Here is a 25,374-nt window from a genome sequence, read left to right as displayed (position 1 = left end):
ATATGGTGATTAAGAGCAGACTGACTGGGTTTGAATCCTGACTCTGTCCCTTACTCACTGTGTAGACTTGGACCCATTGCTTAAACTCTCTGTGCCTAATCTGTACCTGAACTCTCTTGCCTCAGAGAGTTTGGTGTTATGTTAAATAAGAATTTAGAACTATATCTGTACATAGAAAATAATCAGTAAATAAGTGTTATCTATTATTCTACAAGTTCTCAAATAAATAATCCTCTCTTGCTGAAACCATTTTGGCTCAGTGGGTAGAGCATCAGCCTGCAGACTGAAGGTTCCTGGTTTCAATTCCGGTCAAGGGCACGTACCTTGGTTGTGGGCACAATTCCAGTAGGGGGTGTGCAGGAGGCAGCTGATCGATGTTTCTCTCTCACCGATGTTTCTAACTCTATATCCCTCTCCCTTCCTCTCTGTAAAAAATCAATAAAATATATTTTTAAAAATAAGTTAAAAATCAATAAAAACTTTAAAAAATAATCCCCTATTTGCCCATTAGAAAATACAGAATTACTGGGTTTTAGGAGCTTTTTTTTTTTTTTCTTGTACAAATTGCAATAGCAATTTCTTAACATGTTGTAATAAAAAATTAATGGATGAAATGTAAAACATAACTATTGAGGATAAAATAGTTAATTAAGTCTGTAAGATTTAGAAGTACATTTGGGATGGGAAATGAAACTATTCCCTGAAACCTGACTTTTAATACAATATACTCATACAAGTATAAAATTTTTTAAAATAACGATCAATGTGACATGCATCTCTGGTTGAAAGATCCAAAGAGAAGTGGAAATCAGTAATAACATCAAGAGACCACTACATTTGTGACCAGAAATATAGCTAGCAGGAAAAAATATAGCTCATTTCCACTTTACTTCCTACCAACAACTTTGAACATGCTCTAGAAATTGATATCTTTTTAAGTGACAATGAACTGTTTGTGTTTACCTAGCAGTGAAATCTGTGAATAACATCAAAGTGGTAATTTTATGTTATACTAGAGGCCCAGTGCACAAATTTTGTACAGGTGGGGTCCGGCTGGCCTGCCCCAATCGGGGCCGATCGGGCTGGCCCTGGGGGAGGGATCTTGGGTGGTTTGCCAGCCAGCCCCACCCTCTAGTCCAACTCCCAGTTGAACTCCCAGTCAAGGGGACAATTTGCATATTAGCCTTTTATAATATAGGATATCTTTTACTGAATTAAAAAAAAATTTAAGAGACACCCTTGGAAAATTGATAAAGTCCTCAAATACTTTTGAAACAACACTCCTTGTATGACGTTGTTGTGAAAGTCAAGCATGAAATGTTTTCGTGTCAGAAGTTTACAAGTTCTCCCAAACACTTGACTCTTTATTTATTTATTCTCTCAAAGAATTAATGCATGGTTGAAATGAAAAGCTAAAGTTTGTTGAAATGAATTTACTTAAAAAGGAAATTTACTCGTAGGAGGCACAACGAGACGTGATCAAATGGGCACCTTTATATGGATTGCCACCAACCATCTCCCAAAACCACATGCCTGTTCCCAACTCATCACTTCTCCCCTAACAGCTGATGACCTGGCTCTGCCTCTGCCTCAGGCCAGCCATTTTGCTTCCCATTTTCAAAAATGAAATATTCCTTGTGGCTCAAAAATTCTGTAATTATATTATGGTTGCAAATTCCAACCCTGACCCCTGCGTTTAAGCCTCACACAAACATGTGAAAATTATCATCCTAGGTAAACAAAGAATCCTAGAAATAAGCATGAACTGTCAAAATATTTTTTTTCTTGCTGCAGATTTTACCTGCAGCCAAAGCAATTTTATAAAAACCTTCTACTCAGTATTCCAAGGAGCTATTTCATTCCCCCAGAGAGAATTAATCATAGGCAAGGACTGGAGAAGACACTTCCCTTAGATGAAGTTTGAACACGCTCCTGCTGAGAAGCCCATTCTATTTTAATTTGCCAATTAAAAGTGGCCTGGGGAATCGCACACTGCCATTATCTCATTAAATCACTATACTTGTCACTCCCTTTCCTCTGAAAAAAGAACACTCAAGTAGTTCAACTACTACCCACAACTTAAATTTAATAGTACTTTTAAAATATTGGCTTTATCTAGGATTGGTTGGGGAAAGCACCTTCACTGTTATTACCACCATAAATTCTACGGATGGATCTCCAATCACTAACTCAATTCCATTTATTGGGTACTTACTATATCTGTGAAATTTACTAAGCATTGGGAAGAATTAAAAAGGAACTAAAAGGCTTGCTTTCAGCAAATCAATGGCCACTCTCATTGGAAAACAGAGCCTTATAAAGTCTCTTAAAGATCCTTCTTATAGCATATTTTGGTTCTATTTAGCTCTTATTCAACCCTCCCCTACCTATCTTGCCTGGTTTTCTGTGGAAAGACATTACAAACATGGTACTAATGATTGAGACTATGCCCTGTTTAAAATACACACACACACACACACACACACACACACACAAAACCAACAACTTGATTTCTTTTGGTATAACAGCTATAAATTCTCTTCCCTTACAAACTATATATTGAGTTGGCATTACATGTGGGAAATAGTCATTTGAGTTGAGTTACTTATTACTACTTATCAGTCTCAAGTGAGCCATATAATAACTAAATGGCAGAAATGAAAAAAGAAACACTGCAAAGATTCTGATAATGGCTTATATTTACTAATGCTCCTTTGAATAATATAATAATAAATTGTAAAACTATGTCAATGACTTCCTACATGTACTTGAACATGATTCTGTGTATATGCCTGCAAGTTATTTTCCAAAGATACTTCCCCAAAGAGTCCATTGACTTCTGCCTAATAAAAACATGCATTACCATGGCTCACTAGGAGAAAGACACTCTGCCTGTCTTTAACCCAGGAATAGGATTACCTTATTGCCTTGAAATCCTTTTGGGCCTGGGTCCCCTGGAGGTCCACTGATGCCCTGCTCCAAGATGAAAACCAAGAATTAGCTCTGTGTACAAAAGGCCCATCAGAAATGGATTATTTGTTCAGGTCCCTAGAGACCCCAGAGTTAGAATTCAGACTATAACTCAGTTAAGTTGTAATTACATGGGGCTGAGAAATGGAATAAGGTGAAATTCTTCATGTCAAATAAGTATCCTCTAAAAACAAACACTTATTAATGAAAGGTTGGTTTTCTAGACCTGTGTTTCCAACCTTATTCCTGACCTGGACCTCTTCTTTGAAAGATTTCAAAGAAACAACTTTTAAAAAATATATCTAAAGCATATATAACTGAAAGTTGCAACTTCCAATGACTCTGTGATAGCTGGAGTGACTATCCTACCCTGACACAATTCCAGGCTAAAACAAAGGAGTTGATGGTTAAGTAGATATTGTCTAGGAAATCTTGGATAAAAGTATAATTTTCAATAGACTTTTTGAAATACTGAAATTAACTCTTCACATACATATCCTCCCCCCATTATAACTGTAGATGAGGCAAGTGCACAGATTAGAAAAAAAAATCATCCATATTATTTTTTGAAATCTATAGGGTATGTCTAACCTAAATAAATGCCTTAAAGAATCACTGCATGTTATTGAACATCAACTACTTATAGTGGTAAAACAATACAAATATTTAATTTAGAGAAAATGCATAGCTCCTCCAACTACATTATAGTAGCACTGCAAAACAAAAACAAACAAAAAAACAAACAACCAGTTACACTTTGTTTTTAACTACTATGATTTTACTGTCTTCTTAGAAGTTAAATTTTAAACTTTTATCACTTCAACTACTCACTAAATAGACTCCCCTGCTGGTACCTATCTTTAGGAAGCCTGAGTTGGTAAATAAAACATTGACATAGTGGTTTCCAAAACTTGGTTGCCCATTGAAATCGCTTGGGGATCTTTAAAAATATTGATGCCTATCTCCAATTCCAGCCATTCTGATTGAATTGGTAGAGGGTGCAAGTAGGCAAAGAGATTTTAAAAAGCTCCCTAGGTGATTCTACTCTAGACTTAGATTTGGTATTAGCCTCCTTACCTGAAGTCCTCTGGGTCCTTTTGATCCATATGGCCCGGGGGATCCCTGTGAAATAAAATTGATGATAAGCCACTCTAAATATCCATCTTCAAAGGGCAATGATTTTAGGTGGAAAAGAAGGAATATGTTCTTTGTAAGGGCCAGTCTTCCCTGGTTATCCAAACAGTAAAGCTAACCTATTCATTATTAATGAAATGATCCTAATTAACAAGTCAAATAGAGGTCACATTGTCCTTTCACAAACAAACTCCATGAAGACATAATTTTAGATGTAACTTCTTGGCCTATATATTGACATTTTTATCAAAGTAAATGATTTCTTAAGATTCTTTCGAAAGCAGGAAGCTTGATAGAATATTGTTTTTTTCCAACAAGGTAATGTCAGTTAAATTAATTTAGTGAGTTTCTCCAATGTCTAGATCAGCGTTTTTCAACCGCTGTTCCACGGCACACTAGTGTGCCGCGAGATGTTGCCTGGTGTGCCGTAGGTGCAGACAAGACAAGAATTTTATAATTTTTCACTATTTTGTTTACTTAATATTTCATAATAAAGTAATTATAAAATACTTTCTTTGTGTTTATTTGATTCCTATTCAAGAGAATTACTTTATATATAGTCAATATAGGCACAGAGTTAAATTTTTTAACATTTTCTAATGGTGGTGTGCCTCGTGATTTTTTTCATGAAACAAGTGTGCCTTTGCCCAAAAAAGGTTGAAAAACACTGGTCTAGATCACTCTTTTGCTCATCTTCAAGACATGAAACTTGGCAAAACACTGTTTATACTCAACAGTCTTCTAACAGAAAATATTTCGGTATGTTCCATAGCTAGGAAACCCCTTAAAGGTTTATTTTTATTAGAGCAAAATATAGTCTCTTCTTTCTCAGATTTCCACTTTTTTTTGCTTTCTTACTTATGTGTGTCTTCATACTGCTATTAACATATTTTCATCCAATTTTATTCCCAGTAGATTTTTCTTCAAATAATTTGACCAGAGTATATATACAATTTTATTTATTTGGCCTTCTGTATCAAAAATATTTATTGTATCATTAATAACTCAGTAAAGTGAATAATATTCAAGAATATAAATCAGCCCTAGCCAGTTTGGCTCAGTGGATAAAGCACCAGCCTGCAGACTGGAGAATCCTGGGTTTAATTTCAGTCAAGGGCACATCCCAAGTTTCTGGCTCTATCCCCAGGAGAGGGCATGCAGGAGGCAGCTGGTCAGTGATTCTCTCTCATCATTGATGTTTCTATCTCTCTCACTCTACCTTCCTCTCTGAAATCAATAAAAAAAATATTTTTAAAAAGAATATAAATCAATCATGATTTACTTAGTAATTTCTCTAGTTTGGACATTTAAATTCATTTTGATGATTACTATTTAAATAATGCTATAATAAACATATTTGTATATACATATTGTCCAACTTCTGACTCATTCTTAAGGATAATTTCCTAGAAAGGAGGCCTGATGTAAAGACAGGCAATAAGCACATTGAAAATTCTCTCTTACTCTCTCTTGCCTCTCACACTTTTTTATGTGATAAAAACACGAAACTTTTCTCCATAAAGTTTGTTCAGGTTTCCATTCTCACTACCTGAGTAAAGAAAGCATATCTTCATCTTATAGAATCCCCATCAACTCTGAGTATATATTACTTTAGTGTTTGCTAATTTGATCAGTGAAATAATATTTTAAGTTTACTTATTTGATTGCAATGCATTGGATAATTTTTCACTTAAAAAATATATATATTTTACTGATTTTTTACAGAGAGGAATGAAGAGGGAGAGGGATAGAGAGTTAGAAACATCAATGAGAGAGAAACATCGATTCAGCTGCCTCCATCACACTCCCTACTGGGGATATGCCCGCAACCTGTACCCTTCACCAGAATCGAGCCTGGGACCCTTCAGTCTGGAGGCCGAAGGGTGGATAATTTTTTTTATTTATTAGCCATTTTAATTTTCTCTTTTTTGTTTTCTGATTCTTTGTATATTTTAGTTATGAATTATGTTAATTCTTCATATCAGGGACACTATATTCCAATGACATCTACACATGGATTTTTCAAATTTTCACATTTCTGACATTGGGATACATTTTACAATCAATTGTGTCTTTATAATTGGAAATATTTTTTTCTTTCTTTTTGGCACAAATACATTAGGGCATTTAACAATCTTTGGCATCTTAGTAAATTAAATATGATATTAATTCTTTATCAATCATTTTTATTTCAAATAGTATTCCCAGTTATTTATCTTTCATTTTTGTTTTCTTTTACATGTGTCCTTTATTCTGTATTTCTGAGTATAGGCACATCTCCCATTTTTAGTTATCATCCAGGAAGAATCCACTCATTACTATACTTTCCATTTTGTCTAGAAATAATTACCAAGACTACACTTTTCAAATCTAACTGACCTTTCACTCTCCAGCAGTTTCAAAAGCTTTCAGGAAGTCTCAAGCTATTTAAAGTGTTTTGTTACATGTGCCACTGCCATTATCCTATCCTTTTCTTTTCACCTTCTGCCTCATTTTCTCCTTTGACTTTCTGCCATAATTAAAATATATATATATATATATATATATATATATATATATATATATATATATATATATATATATATATTGAGTTTGGTATCTTAACGGCATGTTCTTACAATAATAGTTCTTAACTGCAATGAAAACTATTTTACTGTGTGCTTTTCTGACCCTTTATTATTATTACATTAGAGGCATGAAATTCATACACTCGAGAGTTGGAGGAAGTCTCTCAGCCCAGCCTGCACCCTCTCACAGTCCAGGAGCCCTCAGGGATGTCTGAGGCTTAGGCCTGGACATCCTTAACACTGCTGTGGAGGCAGGAGAGGCTCTCATCACCGCTGTGCTTTCCAACCATCAGCCTGGCTTCTGACTGAGTGGCACTCCCCCTGTGGGAGTGCACTGACCACCAGGGGGCAGCTCCTGTATTGAGTGTCTGCCCCCTCGTGGTCAGTGTGCATCATAGTGACTGGTTGTTCCACCATTCAGTCAATTTGCATATCAGCCTTTTAGTATATAGATTTCAAATGCATTCTCTATGAATTTCTGGCCCATTAAGGAACTCTTTAACATATTTAATACTGTCTCCAACTTAATACTTTATTCATATTTATCTTTTAATGAAAAGTAAATATATATTCAACTGTCCATGGTTTGCTGTATTTTCAAAATTTCAAACTTCTATCTTTGTCTGCTTCAATTTTTATAACTATTTTATTAACTTACTTCATAGAGTTCTTAACTGTGCTTTGGAAAGTGCCTGCTCTCAGTGTTACATCTGGAAAACAGTTCTACTTTTCCCCAATTGGAGCTTGAATTGACTATTTGCTGGTTAAATTACTCTTTCCACTATACCATTCAGTAGGCCTGGCCTCAAAAGTTAGGGTACCACAAAGCAAAGACTTAATGGTCTATAAAAAAGGCATTTGAGGGGCACTATTCATTAAAGTTTATATGGCTTTATTTTCTGCCTCTTGTCTGACTGATCTGAAAATTGAGCCAATGACTTTCTAACACCAGAAGTGTGATTGACATAAAGTATTCCAGAAATTTACTTTTGTAATTTTTAAATCATTCAATTGTGTGTTTTTTAAATAAGTATAGTCAGTATACAATCTTAGATTGGTTATATTAGTTTCAAGTGTACAATGTAGTGAGTCAACATTTTTATACCTTATAATGTGATCACTCCATTAATTCTAGTAATCATCTGTCACCACGCAAACTCATCACAATATTGTTGACTATCTTCCCCTTTCCCTTTACACCCATTCCCCACTCTCTCCCTTCTGGTAACCATCCCTTTGGTCTCTGTTCAAACAAAACAAAACAAACAAATAAACAAAAACAGACTCATAGAAACAGGAATTCCTTCCTAAGGAAACTTAGCCCCAAAGGATCACAGCTGTTAGCATTTTATAAACATGTTCCTTACTTTGTCACCTTTTATTCCTGGTTTACCACATTCTCCAGGTACACCCTAAAAAATAAATAAAAATAAAATAAGAAGACATTTGTAGTCATTCAGGATTATGATTTTCTCTTAAGGAATCCCAGCAGAATCTTATGACATACTAGTAAGCACTCTGATAGATTATACCCAGTTTTGTCCTCAATCCTGTAGGTTGTTTGGGCATTGAACTCTGAAAAATTTTATCCCTGAGTCATCTTTAACTTTACAAAATCAAATAAGTGGTACCACCTAATGGGGCTGAACATTTTTGAGAGATGAATGAATTAAAAGGAAAGAAGCTGAGCATCTGCCATATATTATATGCCCTTTGCATGTGTGATTTAACTGAATCCACAGTACAGACCAATGAGATCAGTACTAGAATTCTGATTTTATAGAAGAGGAAACTTAAGCTCAGTGAGTTAACTTCTCTCCATCATAGAGCCAGTAAGAAGAATCAGGTCAGAACCTAGGTCTACCCAGACTCAGGGCCATTTTTTTCCACAACACCATGCTCCAGCCCCAGTACCAACTTTGATGGAGTAGTAGCTTTTGCCTAGAGTAGGGGTGTCGAACTCAATCAGAGAAGGGGCCAAAATCTAAAATCCAGCCTAAATCGCGGGCCGAATGGTTTACTGAACAGTCATAAACTGTCATTGTGATGGAAACGCAGCGGAGTGCAGTGATGACAGCGCTGTGCAGGCCACATTGCAAGGCCTGGCGGGACGGATTTGGCCCGCGGGCCTTGTGTTTGACACATGCGGCCTAGAGAGTGTGAGGAAAGAGTCCTGAGACCGTGTCATGAGTTGGTAGGGAAGAAGTCATGATGGATGAACAAGGTCTGCTGTGAGAGCAAGAGAGCAGGACAAGGTGGTCAGCACGCTATGTATTTTTCATCATCATTCTCCACTGTCCTGCGTCTTCCAGAATATTAATGAAAAAAACTAACATATAAATTATGTTTCACGGTTTATTACTAATGTTATTTTAGAAATTAGCTTTATTTATTCTGACACCAGTGGTCTGAGGTAGATGTTATTAGCCCAGTTTTACAGTATGAAATTTTGTGATTCAAAAAGGTTAAGTAACTTGCTCAGAACTTCTAATAATTGAACCAAAATGCAAAAGAGTCTATTGGGATAACAACTAACATTAGAATTTCAAAGAGCTTTCATATATATTTTCTGAGCCTCAGACCAATTCATATTTTTGAGATAAGACAACTCAGCTGGAGATGCACTTAAATGCACATGCTAGCCCATGACTCCTAGTCCAGTGCCTCACTACTATTATAGTTTCTGCTTCTGCTGCTGCTTTGTCTCCTGTATGCTGCTCTGAGTGTGCTACTCAAAGTGCCCCTGCACACTGACATAAGGAACCTGCACTAACGTGGAATTCAGTGCACTGCTTCCTCATCAGGGAGGTCTTGCTATAAAAAAATACATGTCAGCTGAACTAAAGAGTGTACTTAGTGATCTAGTGGATTCATATTCTGGTGCAAACTTCATCTTTTCATAAAATAGCCACAAACAGTTCAGATTGACAGCAGGCCTGCTGGCCACCACTCTTTGAACAGCAGCTGCTCCAAGAAGGGAAATCACAACTGTAACCACCAACTATGGATGCACAGTGTGTACCAAAGCCTTTATATTGGTGTTAATCCCCACACCAGCCTCGCCAGGGAGATATGTCTCCATTCGCAGATAAGGAAAATGAAGCTCAGAGAGATTAAGGAACTTCTCCATGACCACAAGCTGAGTCTGTTAGACTCTCAAGTCCATGTTCTCCATTCGCCACCCAACGCTGAACAAAGCTCACTGCCATGGTCCATAGGTCCCTTCCCACTGACTCCACACTTCTGACTAGGGTGCTGCCTGGGGTAGTGCTGGCCTTGGAGTAGGAAAGAGGGAGGCACGATTCTTAGATCCAGCTATGCCTCTGCTCAAAAGCAATCTATTCTCTCTCTATACTGTGTGAGTCAAATGGACCCAGGAAAAACTGAGCCCTCTCTTAGGACAAGTCGAACATTTACTTCTGAATGCACATGGAAAATCACTCTTGAAGAATCTATTAGAAAGAAATTAATTTAATAATGTTGGATGGGAATAAAATGAGTCAACCACCAAAATATCAAACAGAAAAGGACTATACATGCACTCCAAAGTATTTTGGCCAGAATTCACATTCCATTAGTCCAGACAGATTTGTTCACTATAGGGTCCTGGGGAACAGCCTTTGTTGGAGAAAGAGGGGTGCAGTTTTTCATCAATTAAAATATTGTACTCATGTTATTTGCCTCTGCAAAAGGCGTTTTCTTTTTTGGTGGACTCATTAGTCCCTGTGGAATGGCCACAATGACACAGTTCCAGAGAGAAAGTGCTTCAGAAAGCTGCGAACAGATTAGCTCTGTTCCCAGCCTCTGGCTTCTGAGGCCACTGCTCCTGCTGAAATTCTGGTTTGAATATCGATGGGTCAGGGTCACTGTGCTCTGACAGTGAGTATTTTCCAAATGCTAACTCCTCCGGTGAATCTATAATTCCCCATAAGTTTAAATGAATATTTTCTTACATAATTTTCCTGGTATTCATAGTTAGCTCATTGTGTAAATCATAGTTTTTCACAACTACATATGGACAGTTTTGTAATCATGGAACTTTTTAAACTTTCCCACATTATCATTTCTTTTCTGTCTCTTCCTAATAGACAGAAACATTTACAGATGTTTACATTTACAGACCAGCAAAAAATGAACACTTTATTATCCCATCCATTATTTCATTTGGGTCTCTGAAAATTAGGGAGGCCTGGATACGTGGATGACGAAATAGACACTCCAAGAGGCTGAGTTCCCAGGTTCTTATGGCTAAGGGCAGAATCATGACATTTCTTACTCTCTTCGTCTTTTAGGCCTAACGTTTTCAGTCCTTGGGGATATATTTATTTTCCTGTATGAAGGTTTACCCCTAATATTTGCAGAGCTCGGGAATGAGGACAAGAAGAGGCCCATATAGCATGTATCTAAATAGTTGGAAGTTATAAGTCAAGCTAATAAACTAGTCATGTTCTACCTTTCTCTCTTGACAAAGAGACCTTCAAGAGACATTTTAAATCATAGACTTTGGGATCCTCAAGAGGTCCATGCAGGCGCTCATGCCTAGAGCCTAGGCCCCACTTCACTTCCCACGTCCAGCTCCTTCCACAGCAAAAGATGTTGTAAGTGTGTGTACATGAAGGTGCCCACACAGCACAAAGCTGCCTCCAAGGCTCCCTCCTATTCTAGCAAACAGCTCCGACCACTTTGCTAGGGCTTTGGGGGGTCTTGGTTACCAAAGCATGACGTAGGCCAAGGGGGCAAATGCCTCTTGCCGTGCAAATCCTGGCTCTTAGGGTTAGGGGTGGGGGCACTCTAAAGTGCAGGCTGCTTGCCCAGATCTGAGGGCTGTACCACCTGAAGGATGGAATAGATGGTAAGAATGTGTTCAGATTTCAGACGGAAAATCTGATAATATTTATTAATGAAGCACTGAACACTCTCAAAGATTCCTGAGCCCCAGTCCAGCTTATTTATTTCTTTTGAATCAGTCTGTTAATTTCTTTTGAGCTAGTCTGATCAGTTCCCTAACCTGCAATTTGCACATAATCTACCAACCCATTCCTTTTGTGTGTTTGTCACATTTACTCCCTGCTACAGTGTCGACCCAGATGCCTAACCGAAGTCAGTGGTTCTTCACTGCTTAACAAACATAAATCATCTTTTCCCCTATAAGAGGGCTGAGTGCCTAGGTTTTATAGGAAGTTAAGCAGCAAAGGAACAAACGAATTGCAGTATTTCTGCCTCGGTTTGTACATGGAAACTTTTCATCTGGATTCCTGTGCTGCATGGTTGTTAAATTGGAGTTCTCTGTTCATGTCTGCAGAGCTCTGAGAGACTACAGACTAATCTCAGGGTGCCTCCCACCCCTTACAATGCACACCCAGATCTTAAGTTATATTATAACTAGAGGCTTGGTGCACGAAATTCATGCACTCGGGGGTGGGAATGGGGATAGAGGTCTCTCAGCCCAGCCTGTGCCCTCTCATAGTCTAGGAAACCTTGGGGGATGTCTGACTGACATTGCAGGGAGTGGGCCTAAGACAGTGTTGGGATATCCTTAGCACTGCCACGGAAGTGGGAGAGGTTCCCACCATCACCCCAGCACTCACCAGCCATAAGCCCAGCTTCTGGCCAAGCCACCAGGGGGCAGCTCCTGCGTTGAGCATCTGCCCCCTAGTGGTCAGTGTGTGTCATAGCGACTGGTTATTCCACTGCTCAGTCAATTTGCACATTAGCCTTTTATTATATAGGATTTTGTGTCAACATAGTTAACACTGTATTTGTGTGTTAGGAAATCCCGGCTTACAAAAAATAAAGGACAGGAAGTTTTATTCAGTACATCAATGCAGTGATGTTTCTGTTTTGTTTCTGGAATCTGGTCTGTTTGCTGTTACAAACTTACCTTCTCACCCTTGTATCCAGGAATTCCCTAATTTAAAAAGAAAAAGAAGAAAATGTGAAATATGATATTAGAAGGCATAGTTAGAAGAAGTACTTTATGTTTTTCATTTATAACATACAACAAAACGCCTCTGTAAAGTCTTGGAAAATAAGACCATAGAGACCTAGGTTATTTCACTTTGTACTTAGGGACTGTGCATTTACTAGTGAGAAGAAGAGAAACCAGTTTTCCATGTATTGCATTTACTCTCAGTTCCAGGTCTTTTGTCACACCCAAATTCTTACCCTTTGGCCTGAAGCTGAAGAAGAAACTAGACACTCAAACTCATTTTACAAGTGAAGACCCGCAATGGTCCTTTCAAATTGTTACATTGACTTTCAAACAAACTATGAGCAGTCACAACTGAGTATGTTTCACAGGGACTGGTAGAGAAATTGGCTTTGAGAATGAGCTGGAATAATGACTGTCCTTTAAAATGTGCATAAATGTTTATATTCTTTATGGTCCTTCTTTCACATTCAGTCTAGAACAGTGTTTCCCAAACTTTTGACATATGTGTACCCCTTCTATAATTTTCGTAACGCTGAGTACCCCTCATACTCATGAGAACGTAGAATTAGGCGCACCTAAGCACGGTGCAGTGCATATCCCCACCAAACTCCGGTGCAACGTGTACCCCCACCAAACTCTTCCCGTACCCCTGGGGGTACGTGTACCACACTTTGGGAAACACTGGTCTAGAATATAAACATCTAGGAAATGAATGGTTCCTTTTTCTAACTGTAATGAGACAGTGAGCTTTGATTTACTAAATTTTATCTCATGCTAAATAAGGGGCCAGAGCTTTGCTCCTTTGCTCCTCTTGGGAACCCTGCACAGCCCTCTCCTCTTTAAGTAATACAATAGTGAATAACAAAGGAACTGGGAATTACCAACTTTATGCAACGGTAAGTCTTTTTCGCTGAAACCCGTTTGGCTCAGTGGATAGAGCTTCGGCCTGCGGACTGAAGGGTCCCGGGTTTGATTCTTGTCAAGGGCATGTACCTTGGTTGCGGGCACATCCCCAGTAGGGAGTATGCAGGAGGCAGCTGATTGGTGTTTCTCTATCATCAATGTTTCTAACTCTCTATCCCTCTCTCTTCCTCTCTGTAAAAAATCAATAAAATATATTTTTTAAAAAACAGCAAGTCTTTTTCATTAGGATTTCATGTCTTCTTCATACAACTGTAGTTTTCAAGTATGAAAATGAAATTGTAAGACAGATTTTAAGTGGGCTGTAGAAACTAGCGGAGTGGAAAACTATTCTTGCAGTTACATGTAAGTCCGCCTACAAAATTTTGTTCTACGTGTGACTTTGTTACAAAAGTAAAAAGGAAAACTTTAAGAAGGAAAAAACACTTCTTGGTCAAATGAGTAGTCACTGAGAGACAGAAGATAAAAGTAGAACTAATTCAAAATATTATTGCTGTAATTTAATTCATTTTTGGAAATATTAATTCACATAAATGGCTTAATTTTTTAGGATGATGCTTAAAATAAAGGCTCACATATAAACAGTTAAATTAAGGTCTTTGTTAAAACAATTTGTGTTAGCAGCGTTAAAAAAGCTAGACTTCTAATCTGAGGGAACTTGGGGTGCTTTCCACCCCTTACAACACACAACCATATTTCAAATTCTGTCATTACTTTGTGTTAAAAGAATTAAGACTATATTTTAGAAGGAGCCAATACAGGTTTATGTTTTGTTTGTTTTTCCTTTCTGAAATCTCTGGTTTATTTATTATTTCGTTGCTAAAAGTGTTCTTCCTTTCTTTCATGGCATTTTTTTTTTTTAAATTTCAGAGATGAAAGGAGAGGGAAAGATGGATAGAAATATGATGATGAGAGAGAATCATTGATCAGCTGCCTCCTGCACGCCCCCTACTGGGGATCAAGCCCACAACCTGGGCAAGTGAATCAAACCCTAATCTCCTGGTTCATAGGTAGATGCTCAATCACTGAGCCACGCTGTCCAGGCTTTTCATGGCATCTTAATTATTACAATAGTTTTATAATATCCAAAACTGCACTTGTGGGTCTCTGCCAAAATTGTTTCTGACTTTTCTATTTCTATTAATGGTATCATTAGATTTCAGATCATCTTTTCTTTCTACTCCCCCCTTACATTCCTTTAATCCAACCAGTTAAAATTATCCAACAGCTTCCACTGCACTATTTTAAACCCACTCTCCTGACCCAGGCCAACCAGGCACTGTGTGATCTAGCCTCTGCCTGTCTCTGTAGCTTCACTTCCCAACTCCTTCATCAAGTCTGGCTTCTTTCCATTTCCTGAGTTGGCCAAGATTGTTCCACCTCAGAGCCTTTGTCTCTGTTGCTCTTTCTGCCTAGAACATCCTTATGACCTTGTTTCGTATTTCCATAGCCCTTCTCACTGACTGAAATTCTTTTTCATTTGTTTGCCTAGTTATTGCCTCCCCCTGCTAGAACACTTTATGCAGCAGGGACTATCTGTCTTGCTCACTCCTCTATCTCCAGCACCTAAAAGAGAGCTCAACAAATAGAAGGTGCTCGATAAATATTTGTTGAATATATGAGTTAGATTTAATCACCCATCATTTCTTTCCTTTCATGGTCCTCACAATGTCCTCTTCCTTTCTACTTTGTCATCACTGTAGCCCATTCTGGGCAATAGAATGTGAGCTCCAAATAGGAGCCCCATATGTCATTTTAAATTTAGTGATAGTCACATAAAAAAAATAAACAGGTGATATGAATTTTTAATAATATATTTTATTTATCCCAAAAAGTTCAAAACACCCTCATTTCAGTATGTAATCATATAAAGAATATCAATGAGATAATTTATATCTATTTTGAGGATACCAAGTTATCCAAACTTGGTGTGTATTTTATTTCTAAAGCACACCACAATTCGGGCTGGCCACGTTTCATCTGCTCAGTAAGCACAGGTGGCTGGTGGCTTTCATATCCTCCAGAGCAGCCAGTTCCCTGTTATTTCTCATACTAGAGCTCTGGTGCATGAAATCCGAGGATGGGGAGGGTGTCCCTCAGCCCAGCCTGCGCCCTCTCCAATCTGGGATTCCTCTCACAATCGGGGACTGCTGGCTCCTAACCACTCGCCTGCCTGCCAGCCTGATTGTCCCTAACCACTCTGCCTGCCAGCCTGATAGCCCCCTAACCAGTCCCCTGCTAGCCTAATTGCTCCCCTGCCAACATGATTGTCCCCAACTGCCTTCCCCTCCTGGCCCAATTGCCCCCAACTGCCTGCCCCTACAGGGCTGAGGGGACTGTAGGACTCCAGATGGATCAGGCTGGATGCTGTGGGGACTGGAGGACTCTGATTGGATGAGGCAGGGCTGAGGGGACTGGATGCTGCCATCTTGTGGCTGTGGGCACTGCCATTTGTGAGAGTGTGATGGTCAATTAGCATATTCCCTCTTTATTAGATAGGATAGGCTGTAGCAACAAACCTAAGTGCTTCTTCCTTCTGCTTATTCCCACTTAAGATTCTCTTTTAGAGCCATGCCAGACTAATCTTCCAAATACACAGTCTTGGGTCATATGCCTCATCTAAAATCTCAGGGGAAGTGCCCATCACCTAGCAAAGCCGAGACCTTACAACCGGCATAGAGCACCCACTCTTCAGGCACCCTATCTCAGCATTTCCCAACACACTGCCTTTCCTCTGGCTGCTGCTCATGGCCCTCTCCATCCGGAATGCCTGTCCCCTTCCGCCTTCCTGTTCTGTCTTTTCCTGTCACAATACTAGACCCTTTTGGGGTCATCCCATAAAATCTGCCCTGACATCTCCAACTTCTGAATTCCCATAATACTTTGTGCATGCAATTTTCACAATATACTGACACTCTTCTTCGTATAGTATAATAGCTATTTTGAATCTTCTCTCTCCTATGAGACACTAAACATTTCAAAAATATAAGTGCTTTGTCTTAATTTTATTTCCACTTAATAAACATGCTTTATATAAGGAAAATAATTAAGAAATGTTTCCTGAATAAATAAACAACAGAAATTTCTGAGTGGCTTTCCATTGAAATTTTCCAACTTTCTATCAGGCTCTTTCATAAAGTGAATTAAAAACACCACTAAGACAACAGTTTTTCAAACCTCTGGGCTTTCACCCAAGGAGATACCGATAGGAGAGAATTATTATAGCCTCCTTTTGTTCACTGTATACTTCTCTGCTATTTGCTACACTGACTGCAATTCTAACCTAAAGGCTAATGCAAATATTTGCTGTAATTATTTCTCATTATAGTTCCAGAATTTTAATTTTCTCTTTATTGAAAAAAACAATACAAGAAGTAAAGCAAAATATTTTTCTTATTTGAGCCTCTCACAGGTGTCCAATTTAGTACCAGGGAATGTCACGTGGTTGAACACGCCTCTCGTCATCTGTCTGATTGCTTGTGTGAGAGAGACATCACTAGCACACTTAGATATAAATCAGTTTTGCACTTGCACTCCAGGGGTCAGAGTGGTCAATTACAGAATCTTAGCACCCTGGGATCACTTCCTTAGGAAAGCAGACCAGTTGTGTACATACCCCTGGGCCTCTTTCTCCAGGTTCCCCTTTTTGAGCATCACCCTGTGACAAACAAAAAACTCAGTCAGAATTCCACAGCCATGCAGAGGGACTAAGTTTGCTCAATAAAATGCATTCTTCAGAATTCCGAGATTAACAAGACAAGCCCATGGCCAGGCGGGAATTCTTTGGCCTTTCCCATTGACATTTTCACCATGCCATTTAGGGGAGAAAATAGCGGCTCAGATAGCTTTAGCCCTTTGAAGTGAAGCCAGATGTAGAGGGTGCAGAATCCAGGTACATTTTCACAGCTAAGGACAAGTCTTGCATCCCAGGGTAACAACATAGCCATTGTTCTCAAATATAGCATTGTACCCACTAGGGCCAGCCCCTCTGGCTTTTCTCCAAGGGGCTTTGGAATGTTTTCCAAAATGTCCTAAAGAGTGATTGCTTGATTTCAGCAAGACTTAGGAAAATATATATTGTGGCACAAAATTGCAAGCCAAATAAATGAAATGTGAACATAGACTTATAACAGGAATTTAACAAAACAAAACACAAAGAAGACATAATGACAATCTGAACCCAATACTAGTAAGGTGTGTGTAGGGATGTGTGTGTGTGTGTGTGTGTGTGTGTGTTACAAAGATTCTTTACATTCCCTTTCTTTGATAAGCATGCAACTGACAAAAATACTTTCATGCATCTAACTTATTATATTTTTCATTATCTCCCTAAGTATAATACTCTCAGAAATAAATCATTGGGTTAAATATTTTAATATTCAATGCCACTTATGTAGTGCCTAATTGCTTTCCACAAGGTGCCACATTACCTTTGTAATAAAGACCAAACCAGTTTCACCATCATATTGCTATCACTAGTTATTATTATTTTAATATTTCTGGGTTAACCTTTATAAAAATAATTTTTTTAATTTGAAACACAGACTAACCCAAATCATGTGAACTAGAAAATTGCCTCTTCCCTGCCTCAAAATATTGATATAACCCAATAACACTGAACACCAAAGTGTCTACAGTGTGAATTATTTGTATTAAAGGGTACCTCAGTACCTCTATTTTAAGTTTCATTCACTATATAGTAAAATCAAACGTTTTTCTATTTCTTTATTTACTGGTTTTATTTCCTCTCTTGGAAATTATTTGTGTCCTTTGACCATTTAATTATTAGAAGCTTGATATTTTCTTATTCATTTTATTTCTTTATATACTATGGAAATTAACCCAATGTCCATTGTATTTTGGGAAAACATTTCCCTATATGTTTTTCTCTTTATTTTAATTATTATGTTCATTACACATAATTTAGCCTTAAATTTTTCACATAGTTGTATCTACTAATCTCTGTATTGTGATGCCTTCAGTCACTCTAAAAGTTGGAACACCATCATCCCAACAATGACCAGAACAGATCATTAAAAATAATTAATCTAGAGTTTTTTGATGGATACACAAAGAAAAAAATTAGAGAAAATGCTTGAAGAGTTAAAAATAATCTGGTGTTTTTTCCATTTTTATTTTATGTCAGTTATCTATAAAGTGGATCCATAAAAACATAAGTATCTATGTCAATCTGACATGGAACATGTCTTAATAATTATGAACATTGTACTCATTAATATGGGACATCACTATTTAATTACAGGCTTCTATGTATTGGGTTCCAAGGTTTCCTAAACGTTTTGACTAAAATGGCCATTTGTTACTCAGAATTTGTAAATGCAAGCTAACAAAAACCAGATAGCTAATGTAGCAGGTGAACATTTTGTATTTTTCACAGAAATCATCAGATTTTTGGCATTGACATACACTGCAATGCTCTTAGTTTTTCTTAATTTTTGTTCTAGAAGTAAAGTTAGAAGAAGACACCCTGGTTTAAAGGGAAGCTGGTCACTTATTTACCGGGTTTCCTTTTGGTCCTCGTTCACCTTTGATACCCGGGTTTCCATGGGTACCCTAAAGGCAAACAGAAAAAAAGATCATATTGAACAGCCATTCTATTAGTTTCTAATACCTTACAATAATTTCTGATCAGCTTCATCCCATGAAATGAAGATGGTAAAAAAAAAAAAATACTTAACTTACCAAGAAGAGTCAACTCTTTCTCTCCTTTCATACATATCAGGAAAACTGCACTGTCTTAAATAGGCAGATTTGCTAGCTTATCCAAAAGAGAATAATGTTTCTCTCTCTCTCTCTCCTTAATACCCAAGGGACAATCTCCAAAGATGGAAGAGAGTTCTCCAAATCTTATTCCAGAAAGGTGCTTCATCTTCTTATTCAAAAAGCTCATGTTTCTGAGAGGTTTTGGGGATACCCAATAAATGTTACATGACACAGTTCTTTATCCATATTACAACATGGAACTATCTCTTTTAACAATATTGATTGACTGAAGTTGTCAAGTTAGCTCAGTTATGACAAGTTTTGCTACTGTTTATTCTAAATCATAATTCAATATCACAAGTAAACCTTTCACTGGTAATCCCTTGGTGTAATAAGTATAAAACAAGACTTTACAGCAAGGGAAATTTAAGCCTTTGCTTTGGCTAAAGTCGGCATCTACTGGCTGCCACTTTGTATTTTAAAATTAAAAAAGACAAACATCCCCCACTTTCTAATGACTTGATTGGGAAGAAGGTTGGAAAACATATAAGCTTAGAACACAAGTCTCAAAGTAATATGTGTCATAGGCTAAGAAGTTCACAGCACGCATTTCCCTTCCTGTCCCCAAACTCGTGTTAGTTCAAACATTTTATCCATGTACTTTTGTGAAATATCTGTACTGTGCTTCTGAACATGAAGGTTTGGGGTCACCTAAATAAAGGAACCACTGTAAAAGGAAACATAGATGCTTTCGGATGATCTGCTATTAGAGAAATGTTTGGCATCTCCAGTCATCATAGTGCTCTTCCATGTCCCAGGATTCACTCCAATCCCCAAGGCTTCCTGACCAGGGCTTCCTCCGCTCAAGGCCATGCGGCATTGCTCTTAGATGAGTGTAAAGACAAAGAGGCCAGTGTCGCTTGTTTTCAGGTGGAACAAATCTTTGCCGAAAGCATTGAGTATTTGAAAGATCTTTTTATATTTTCACTTCAGTATTGAGAAATTCTGGCCCCAATTGCCACATAAGAAGTGATACTGGAATAACCTTTGGGGGAACACTTTAATCATATTAAGCCTTAGTTCAGGTCAATAAAATGCCAGGTTTATTCCTAAGGGCAGAAGGCATTCCTTTAGGAACAAAATAAAGAAGAAAAAAAAATTTTCTTTTTTGCTGCTCTTGGCACGCAACTGCTTTTCAGCAGCACAGAGAGTCCTGGTATTTTCGAGCGTGAGAGTGATCATTGCCAGGACTTCCTGACTTGCCCCTAAGCTCAAAGGAGAAATATACTCACCGGAAGGCCTGGATCGCCTGGATCACCCTTCTCACATTCACATATCTTGCGTTCACACTGAATCATTAATGAAATACAATATTAACACATAGTGAAACAGCATTTCAAATCGTATTCAGTACATTACTAAGTGGAACACCTTCTTGAAGGAATTTTATCTTGCAAGTTTATGGAGATTTTGCTCTTCCTAATAAAGTCTTCTAGGAAAATTCAGACCTCATAAGAACATAACTGAATACACTCAAGTATTATTAAATATTGCCATCGTTGAATTGAGGAGGCCTCCTATCAAACATATATATCATCCAGTTGCCAGTTTAAAAAAGGGAAGGAGAAACATTTTTAGTGGACTCTTGGAATTTTTGCTGTTTCTCTATTATATAACACATCAGAGCTCAAAGATCAATACAAAGATCAAAGAGTCCTTTACTCAGCAAAGGAAAACATTTGACTTAAAACATAATTAATCAATTCTCTAAGATGCACATTTTTCCTATGATAGCATCTCTGAAATCAGAGAGAGCTCAGTCTGATGAAATTGCTATTTTCTGTGTTAGTACTTCAAAACTTACAGAATGAAATGGGAGAAAACTCCAGAGACACTACTGCAGCATGCAAGAAATGCTGGGTTGTCGGTGCTTTTGACAGAACTGAGACCAGTATTTTATAGAAAAACAAGTACACCAATGACTCTGAGACAAAAAGTGATTCAGCAGATTTAGACTCTGACTATGAAGAAATTTTAGAAATAATCAATTTATCTTGCTTATATATCTTCATATATGTAATACAGGATTTACGGAAAAATCTATATCTAATAAATCTAAATCTAAAAGGACTCTTTGCATAAGTATAAAATGAAAAAGCCTAATTAAGAAGGCACTATATCATAATTTAATTACCAGAGTGTTTTCTTGTCTTAATGGCACATAAAAATGGTTTATCTGACCAAGTGTAATTCTGTGAAATATGCTCTACAAGGTTTGGTTGACTCCTATTATTTTATGCAATATTATGTGTCAATTTTCTGATGTTAAATAAGCAGTTTATTGAACAAAGTTCAGATATTCCAAACTCTTTAATGTTAAGAAACACGTTGAATACAGGAGTCCTCAGAAAGCTGATGGTCATCTCTGTGCTAAGTACTATCCAACCAATATTGGCCAGCTTCCTTGGCCACTGTCAGGAAGAATGAGCTTAAAGTCCATCAGCAGGCAGTAGAGGGCGACTCTGTGCCCTGTCTCTTAGCCAGGAACACTCCCTGACCTTGCTAGCCCATCACAGGCACATCTCCCAAAATGAAGGTCTCCCCCATCCCCATACTCCTAGTAACTGGCATCAGATACATGCTTAGAATAAAATAAGTCATATCAAACGAAGCAAAAACTATGCCATTTTGTTATCATTAATTTCTAAAATCAGTCTCTAAAATCACATTAACATTTTTTCCCCTAATTTTTCAACCTGCAGTGGATCTGGTGGCCTAAAAGAAATTAGACAGTGGCCTGGCCATAGAGTGGCTCTTTTTAAATATAGTTAAGCATTTTTTAGTCACACCTATCTCCAAATGTGAATTATAATGCTGATTTGATAATGCGAGCTTTTGGAATAATTCAAAGAAAGTGGTTCTTACCTTCTTTTCAAATAAGATGTCCTAGGAGGGAAAAAAGAATGAAACATTAATTCAATTCATGGTTCTGCTTCCAACTTCTCATTAGTCTTAATTATTCCCTATGGGATATGCAATTTCTGCAAAGAATAGCAATTCAGCCTTTTTAGCCTTGTGAAAGCAATAAGCTTACCAGCCAACCTCCCAAGGAATACTCTGAGCCACATAACAATAAGAGACATGAAGAGAACTAACATTAAAGCTAGTTTGTTATCTAAGAATATCCTATTGTATCCTATGCTTATCTTTGATCTCCTTTATCAGTTCTATGATCTGGCTAAAAGCTTAATTTGGCTACAACTTTAATCAGTCATAATGAGAAATTTCTTAGTTTTAGTTACAAAGACTTCGGCAGAATACATAACTGTGTATTTTGCCTTCTTTTATTTTTCCATCCCTATACATACATGCATTTGTTTGGAAGTATTAAAACAGTAGTTATAGGGTTATGACTTCATGAAATATTAATAAGTGAGCTTTAGAAATCAATCATGTTGAACCTTTCATTTTGGAATAAGGAAACTTGATCTGCAGTGTTGTGACTTGTCCAAGGTCACACATTTGGGCTGAGCCACCTGACTAAGTTCAATGTTACTTCACACTTACCCACTCAGAAATTAATTAGCCAGAATATTTTTCAAAATTACTTTAAATTCCTAATTTTAGAGAAATTAGGTTATTGTCTAACAAGTGCACTGAAGGCCATGTCAAAAATCAAACCCTGGGGGGAAATGAACCTATGTTTACAGATAGAATTGTTGCTTTCTTGAAGTAGGTATTATGTATCAATTTAATGCCTTATGACTGAATCAGAAGGGATAACATATATATGATAAAACTCATTAGTCAACATAGCCAAATATCAACAGTACAACTATTGAAATTTCTTTTGAGAATCGAAAACTGACTTCTGTGCATGGGCCACGAAGTTTCAATCGCACCATATATGCACCCTCAAACGTGTTATTTTGTGGAAGAGCCACACTCAAGGGGCCAAAGAGCCACATGTGACTCACAAGCTGCGGTTTGCCGACCGCTGAGGTATTAAATGTCATCCAAGGTTTTCATTATGTTCCCACCATTAATTTCTCACGTGGCCTTGGGCAAGTCATATAAGCCTTCCAGGTCATTTCCAACATATATAAAATGAGAAAATTGGACCATTTTATGGTCTTGGGAGCTATAAAATTCTATCCACAAATCCATACAAAATTCAGAGTTTCACCTGTGGACTTCTTTCTCCCCTTTCTCAATCCCTTCTCAACCCAATGATTTTAAAATACTAGCCAGTGTAAATCCAGGCTGAAAGCAGACAATGTCTTAAAGATGTACCTGTAAGACCCAGCAGGTCATGTGGAGAAACAGGAACTTGGAAACAATTACAGTCTCAGTGGAAAGTGCCATTACCCCTCACCAGAACATTCTGCTGTGTTGAGAAAGCTAAAGATGTGCCTGCTTTATCTCTAGGCTGCCCAGGACAAGTCCTTGTTTCCATCCGCTGTCCTGACAACATTTCTGGACATACCTTAGAGAAATTCTTGTACATTTCAACATTCATTGTTTTTAATAGTGAAAAATTGGAAATAATTAAAACATCCAGTAATAGTAGAATGGATCAACAAATGAAATACTATTCAGCAGCTAAAGTGAATGTCCTGGATCTCCATATATCAACATAAACATTTTTTTAAAAACATTGAGTGAAAAAGCAATGTGATCCAAATTATGAAAATATTTAAAACATGTCATAAGCTTGATTTTCTCTGGAAGAGAGTGAGGGAAAAGAAATTGAAAGAGACAATAAAAACAACTTATAATACAAGTCAAATTGTAATATTTGAGAACTAGTGAAATAAATAAAAATTTGAAGCTTTGTCACTTTTTAATAAGCAATGTCCTTATCAATTTTAAACTCAGGAATTTAGCTGTTAGGGTGCCTGATGTGTAATTTTACACTTTTCTAGCTCTTTCTTTGAAAATTAAATTTCTGCTTTGCCATATTACTATCTAAAAATGTGTGCCATGAGGATGAAAACCATAACAACACAACTAATTATTTTGGGAACTCATTTGATTTTGTGTTTGTTGCGTTTATATTTCTATGGAAACAAAAGTGGACCCCAAACTGCACAATAGATGAGACTGTTTCAAACAATGAACAAAGCTCCATTCCCTACGGGCACTTATAGTCTTGAACCCCAGTGACAGGAGAACAGATAGCTCAGGGCAAGCAGTGTGGGAAGGAGATCCTGGATTGGGGGCTGGGGTGGGGGTACCAAGACAGATTCTTGGAATAGGTGGATTTTCTGGATAATTTTGAAGGGAGGAATGCAAAGGACCAGCTCTTTGATGGAATGCGGTTCTATATGTCAAAGTTTATGAGGAAAGAAGTCATAAAGACTAGTGTGGGCAATTAGACAAAAGAAGCAGTGAGGAAGGGCATTTAGAAAGAGTGGACAGAGAAGCCCACATGGCAGAGCTGGAGGCCTTGGGATGTAGTGGGAGCTTTCACGGAGGCAGAGTGGTGGGCTGTGTGGAGAACATGGTTAAAGCCAGAGGGAAGGTCAATTAAGGTCTAGGTAGATACTGTAGTTTAAATGAAAAGGGTAAATAGATAAGGCCCTCACTAAAGCAAAAGTATTAATGACTCAGAGTTTTGTGATGGCATGTGTGTGTCAGGAGAAGGCTAGACTGGAATTGCCAGTTTTGTGAATGACTATGGCATCATTGCTATGAGAAGGGGACAGAGGAAATGTGAGGAAGTTATAGCACAACAGCAAATGGGATGAAAATAAAGAACTTATCTCAAGGACTGCAAACTCTACGACAAGAACTACTTGCGGCTTTAGCAAAATCCAAAACCTTAAACAGAGAGCAGAAATAAAGCTCTAAAGAGAGGAAGCCTTCAAAAACTGAAAAGTGAACTATGATTAATAAATTAAGAAAGCATAGAATTCTAAAGATGACAGAACAATTACCAAGTTGATTTCCTTTTGGTGTGTAAAGAAGGGGATACACTAAACTGGGGGTTTTCTTAATCTTCAGAGAAAGAGTCCCATGTGTCACAAGCTTTAGTCCCATAAAGGCTTTTTGAAAAATTAACATCAATGATGATAGAGTAAATGTTTATTTTTAAATCTCCACATCTTTCTTTCTCTTCTAAAG

General features: G+C 37.6%; 1 protein-coding gene across 3 annotated transcripts in view; it reads right to left on the bottom strand.

Annotated features, from left to right (window-relative positions):
- The window catches only part of COL28A1 (collagen type XXVIII alpha 1 chain), a 142,977-nt gene that overhangs the window by 107,066 nt on the left and 10,537 nt on the right, over nucleotides 1-25,374 (bottom strand). For all 3 annotated transcript variants that reach the window (XM_045578408.1, XM_036429347.2, XM_036429346.2), the window contains 8 exons: nucleotides 22,174-22,194; nucleotides 20,541-20,597; nucleotides 19,045-19,098; nucleotides 17,141-17,182; nucleotides 12,553-12,579; nucleotides 8,039-8,083; nucleotides 4,048-4,092; nucleotides 2,920-2,973 (listed from right to left, as the gene is read on the bottom strand). In XM_045578408.1, the coding sequence (XP_045434364.1) occupies nucleotides 2,920-2,973; nucleotides 4,048-4,092; nucleotides 8,039-8,083; nucleotides 12,553-12,579; nucleotides 17,141-17,182; nucleotides 19,045-19,098; nucleotides 20,541-20,597; nucleotides 22,174-22,194 (345 nt within the window). The remainder of the gene's footprint in view (nucleotides 1-2,919; nucleotides 2,974-4,047; nucleotides 4,093-8,038; nucleotides 8,084-12,552; nucleotides 12,580-17,140; nucleotides 17,183-19,044; nucleotides 19,099-20,540; nucleotides 20,598-22,173; nucleotides 22,195-25,374) is intronic.

The sequence above is a fragment of the Pipistrellus kuhlii genome, unplaced genomic scaffold (genome assembly GCF_014108245.1).
Source record: "Pipistrellus kuhlii isolate mPipKuh1 unplaced genomic scaffold, mPipKuh1.p scaffold_m20_p_10, whole genome shotgun sequence".
NCBI classification, from domain to species: Eukaryota; Metazoa; Chordata; class Mammalia; order Chiroptera; family Vespertilionidae; genus Pipistrellus; species Pipistrellus kuhlii.
The sequence above is the reverse complement of the archived record's forward strand: the minus strand, read 5'-3'. Positions and strand labels throughout refer to the sequence as shown.